General features: G+C 47.1%; 1 protein-coding gene across 1 annotated transcript; it reads right to left on the minus strand.

Annotated features, from left to right (window-relative positions):
• Nucleotides 1-2,067: 2,067 nt before the first annotated feature.
• Nucleotides 2,068-5,001, minus strand: LOC136464617 (protein trichome birefringence-like 1). The gene is made up of 6 exons (XM_066463566.1): nt 4,809-5,001; nt 3,741-4,694; nt 3,441-3,633; nt 3,139-3,335; nt 2,875-3,033; nt 2,068-2,788 (listed from the first exon to the last, which is right to left on the minus strand). The coding sequence occupies exons 1-6, from the start codon at nt 4,877-4,879 to the stop codon at nt 2,446-2,448; spliced, it is 1,917 nt and encodes a 638-aa protein (XP_066319663.1). The 5' UTR covers nt 4,880-5,001; the 3' UTR covers nt 2,068-2,445.
• Between the last annotated feature and the right edge of the window lie 455 nt (nt 5,002-5,456).

Below are 5,456 nucleotides of genomic sequence, written 5' to 3' on the forward strand. Positions count from 1 at the left end.
GGTGTCCTGTCATATTGCTTAGGAATATTGATCCTGCCAATGGGCTATGCAATGGCACAAGGCTAGTGGTGCGGGGGTTCCGAAGAAATACAGTCGATGCAAAAAATCGTGGTGGGGCAGCATGCTGGGAAGCGGGTATTTCTTCCTCGAATACCGCTATGCCCGTCTGATGACGAGATGTTCTCGTTCCAGTTTAAGAGGAAGCACTTTCCTATCGGGCTGAGCTTTGCCATGGCGGTCAACAAGTCACAGGGCCAAACTATTCCGAACGTGGGTGTGTACCTGCCCGCACCGGTGTTCTCTAACCGTCAGTTGTACGTTGTTCTCTAACACATCAAGAACGAATATTAAGATCCTTGCCCCGCCTGTTGCGGATGCATAGGAGGAGGCCAAAAAGATGAAGAAGAAAAATGCTAAAAAGAATGCCGAAAGAAAAAAGATAAAAATGCGTCAAATAAAAAGGTAAGGATAAGAAGACCCCAATAGTGGATGGAACTTTCACGAAGAATATTGTATTTAAGGAGGTTCTAACGCCATAGACGAGGTAATAGAACATTACTAACGTACAAAATGTATTTTCATTCAATTTATATTGTACAAATATTATTTCACTAACGTCATATTTGTTGTTGTTCCTATATATTTTTAAATAGTTTATCAGACTCTACACGAATATGTTGTATACACACTACATGCCTACTAGAAAATCATCCGTACATGTTAGTTTGTGAGCCTGCGACGCCGCGCTCTCCGTGACTATGTTAATTTCACAAACTTTATTTTTTTGGATTTAAATGACACTTTAACATTGATATTTAATTTTTACACTATTATTATCTTATCATGTGATCCGTGTATTTTAAGTACAAGATGTTAGCTATCTCGTAGCAACGCATGGACATGATACCTAGTATAGTAAAAAGAAAGCTCTTGGTGTATGGAAAGCAGCACATATAAATACACTTGCTATACAACAGTACCGTTTTCATTTTTTTTCCCCTACTCATAGAAAGAAAGGCAACAACCGACCATGTAAAGCTAAGCATGTCTTAGCTTTTGTTTTGCCGTCAGACCCAATAGTATTACTTCTCGTAGCTCACCGAGATACCAAGACCGTCCAAAGCCAATTGACACCTCTAGCTTTTGTGATTCATCTTCCGGCTAATTACCATCCATCAAATATAATTTCATTTCTGTATAAGCTTGCAATCACCACATTTCAGCCATTTCAAAAGCCACGTAAGGACCACAAAGAACACATGCATAATATTGCAAGCCAGCATGGGCAGCTACACCAAATACACAGAATGAGTACCAAGTCTCCATCCCTATCACAGCTCCTGGTCAATTCACAGTAGAGCCATGCCAGGAGGACATTACTGGTGATATCAAAGCTGTGCAACATGAAGAACAAAGGCAGTGAGGGGCGAAGCAGAGGGAGGGAGAGAGAGTTCCTGTGCAGGACTGTTGTCCGTACTGTGTGAGCGTGTGCATTAGTACTAGTAATATTGCAAGTCTGCGGCTTTAGTCTATTTAGGTCCTGGTGCTTTGGCATATACTCCCGGGACATCATTTGATCATTACTTTGAAACAAAAGTGTTACTTGTGGCAGCAATTGTAGTGGTACTCACAAGTTTGTTATTACAAAGTGAAGACATTGTAAAGTAGCAGGTAGTGATTATCTGTTTAACTGTGGCACAGAGAAGGATCCCAATTACCAACCAAACTAATACTAAGCAGCTTTTTTTTAAAGACTAAAACAAAGCAGTTGCCTACTTGCTCCATGCAAATAGAACAGATCATTTGTTCCTTAATTTTTCTGTAAGATTTTTGCCCCTTTTGTTCTTTAATAATAATTTGCCTGTAGGGGGCTTTGGCCCCTCCAGTTTCTTCCAAAAAAAAACTAAAATAGAACAGATCATGCATATGAAAATATAAATGGTCATTGGTAAATAGACGTATATATATCTGACAAATGACAGCCTCACTGAAATCTTCAGTCGGGCTGGACCAGAATATCCAAATACTCCCATCATTTTCGGCCAAGGATCGGGAGACACACAGATGTTAATTGCAACCACTCTCCATATTATTCAGAAAGTTATACGAAAATGAATATCACTATACAGACAGAAGTCTCACAAAACAAGAAGATCCTCCTATTTCCTCTAATGAACTATCTATTCTCTTTTTTTCTTATTATTTTTCTGCTAACTAGACATGAAGTTTACATCATATAATCCTATTGAGCCTATACAGATTTCTTGTTGTTATTCAGAGCTAGAGATCTGACTAAACTGCCTGTTTTACTCTATTCAAGGATTCCAAAATCCTTGGTCTCACTTATATAAGCTTTCCTTTGATCGATTCACGTGGATTTTTATCCTATGCAACTTGACGTCTGACTACAACAGTTCATGTACAAGAACAAGTCCACACTTGCCTTTATTGTTGCATCGTATGTTGCTGTTCCAGCAAAATCTGTGCGTAGAGAAGCTCGTTCCAGGAGTCCGGTACTCCAGGAAGGCACCAGTGGCTGCAGTCCTGGTACAGCTCAGGCGATTTTCTCTCCTCTTCAGTCAACTTCTGCTTGCGGTAGACTGAAGGGTGGGCCTCCTTCCTGTAGTCAGTCATCCTTGTTATGTTCAGGTACACAACGGGTGTTTTCATCCCATGGAGCACCTCCTCCAAAATGCTCATCTTTGTTGGGTATGGCGTGAGGTACTGGTCATTCACTATTGGCTCTGTTTCCTTGTCACAACTGCCGCCTGAATTCCATTGACCCCCACTGCATAACAGAACAGTTAGTGAACATCAGTAACTCATGGAGCACATCGTGCTGAACTTGCAGAGGTCAGAAATAGCTTTGCATACCTGAAATGGGATGCTGAGTAGCCTCTGAAAAACACAGTGGTTTTCTTGGGGTTTACATTGGAATCAACCCACTTTGCCCAGGTGTTGAGAGCTCTCCGAAAGGCATCATGGACATCCAGCTCACTGTACACACGGTCGCCCTCTTGATAGTAATCTTTCCTGCGGCACATTTTAAAAACAATCAGAACATTAACGGGCAAATGAAATGCAGGATGTATGAACTGCAGATCTTCAGTGAATCACGCAGGGCATTGTTTTGCTCACCCTAAAGAAGTTTTCTCATGCGTCCACCAGTGACCAGTATTGAAGATAATGATATCTGCGTTCTTGTACCTCGGAAACGCTGAATCGATAATGTCAAGCCTGAGAGTTTCCCGGGTACCCTTTCCATTGGTGATTGACATCTCCCATTCCTGAACAAGGAAAGGGGAGTGGAAGAACTCCACACTGCAATTGTAGTCCTATAAAACAACAGCATGTTTGTGCATAAGAGTTTGTTCTAGTTGATGAAACTAGCAGAGAGCCACAGTCCACAGATAACAAAAATTGGAATAAGGCATATCTACCTGGAACAAGAAAGAGTAGGAGCCCTCAGCCCTGAATTGGCTCCTGCCGGATACCTCAAAAACCTTACTCTTGTCTTTGACAGAATTCCTCAAGATACAAATCAGGGATTCCCACATGTTCCTGTTGAGCGAATCACCGACAAACACCAGCCTCTTTCCCCTCAGCCTCTCCAACATATCAGTTGGGTTCAATCTAACATAAGCAACACAGAACTGTATCTATCACACGCCAATAACTATCTATAACTATTGAATTCACCAAATTAAAAACGCGCAGTTGTTGAAGTAAACTTTTCTCACCTTGGAATTCTGCATCCGCTAGGTTGCCACCGGAGCCTCTCGTAAGCTTTGTCAGGCCGGCCGTTGAGGTGGCAGTTGAAGGACTCATCGACGTGAGGACATGATCCCGCAGGATACAGAGGGTACGAGTCATCTCGGACCCAATTCCCGTAGAACGTGTCGCAGCTGGCCATGTTCTCAATCCCGTTGCCATCTCCGGCATCCACGGAACTCGCGTTCGTGTCGTCGGAGCCGTTGATCCGAACTGGCACGCCTCCTTTCGCCGATGTGCCATTCTGGGCTGAACCACCACTCGCGAGTCCAGGTCCAGGCTCGCCACCCTTCGCCTCGGCAGCGGCACTCCCGGCTGAATGTTTGGCTTCGGCGCCGCCTTGCACATGATCATCGGGCGGCGCGCCGCTCGGCACCGCCGCAGTAGCAGCATCCCCAGGACCTGGCGCTTCCTTGCCGCTGGGACTGGGAGCTTTGCCTTCGCCCACGCTGCTGGGCTGAACTCCACCTCCGCTTCCCAACTGCTCGCCGGGCCGAACCGCGTCCGCGCTGGAGCCATTGCCTCGAAAACCGCTCGCAGCGAACCCCCAGCCGCCGCTCGGCTCGGCACGCCTCGCCGCGACGCCACCAGGAGGCACCGTGGAGGTGGAGTTGGCGGGGAACAGGGACGAGAGGAAGCCCGAGACCTGCGTGCGGTACGGCGATGCGGAGACGATCAGGCCGTCGAACCACGCCGCGGCCGGCGACGAGGCCGGGGGCACGGGGAGGGTGGGCGCGAAGGCGAGGAAGACCGTGAACCCGGCGAAGGTGAGCGCGAGGCCGTAGAGGCAGAGCCTGACGAGTCGCGCGCGCCCGACGAACCCTGCTCCGCCGAGGTGGCCGATGTGGTTGACCACGGCCGCCACGCCGCTCTGCTTCCAAGCGCCCTTCATCCGGTGGCGTACGAAGGCGGGCGAGCGGGAGCTGCGGGAGTTTGTTAGGGTTTATTAGAGAAGGCGAGGCGGCAGGGCAGAGGAGGCGCAGGCGGTGCCGGCCGGTGTGGGAAGAAGCGAGGAGGGCCGCACGCGCCCGACGAACCCTGCTCCGCCGAGGTGGCCGATGTGGTCGGCCACGGCCGCCACGCCGCTCTGCTTCCACGCGCCCTTCATCCGGTGGCGTACGAAGGCGGGCGAGCGGGAGCTGCGGGAGTTTGTTAGGGTTTATTAGAGAAGGCGAGGCGGCAGGGCAGAGGAGGCGCAGGCGGTGCCAGCCGGTGTGGGAAGAAGCGAGGAGGGCGAGACCGCCGTGGCCGTGCTGGGTAGCGATCGATCTGTTACTGTAAAGGCTTTTGTAGGAGGCAGTTGAGGCGGCGTCGGCGCGATGCTTGTTGGAAGTAAAACTAACAACCTAGGAGTATGTGATATGTTGTTTTACTTTTAAAAAAAAATCTTAGTTTTTTTTAGTAATAGACTTCCATGGAGAGAGGTGGTAGAGCCGACATGGTGCAAGGAACCAAATAATTTGATCTTTTTTCGTAAAATCTCTTAGTTTGGTTTTACGGGTCTTGTGTACGAAGCTGGTGGAGGCCGCTGTTTGGTACGAATTATAAGTGAAGCTATTTTCTCCGTCTCAAAAAAAAGTGTGGCTATGGGTTATCTGGGTTGAACTTTTTAAAGTTTAACTAGGTTTATAAAAAAAATTAACAAAATTATATCTCCAAATAAGTTTATTATAAAATATATTTAG

The sequence above is a fragment of the Miscanthus floridulus genome, chromosome 7 (genome assembly GCF_019320115.1).
Source record: "Miscanthus floridulus cultivar M001 chromosome 7, ASM1932011v1, whole genome shotgun sequence".
NCBI lineage: Eukaryota > Viridiplantae > Streptophyta > Magnoliopsida > Poales > Poaceae > Miscanthus > Miscanthus floridulus.

What these genes read in the sequence shown, in the direction of transcription:
- LOC136464617 (XM_066463566.1), bottom strand. Translation starts at nt 4,879, where the DNA reads ATGAAGGGCGCGTGGAAGCAGAGCGGCGTGGCGGCCGTGGCCGACCAC. An exon ending in AGCGGATGCAGAATTCCAAG is followed by an intron (nt 3,634 to 3,740) that starts GTGAGAAAAGTT and finishes TGCTTATGTTAG; the next exon opens with ATTGAACCCAACTGATATGT. An exon ending in CATGAGAAAACTTCTTTAGG is followed by an intron (nt 3,034 to 3,138) that starts GTGAGCAAAACA and finishes AATGTGCCGCAG; the next exon opens with GAAAGATTACTATCAAGAGG.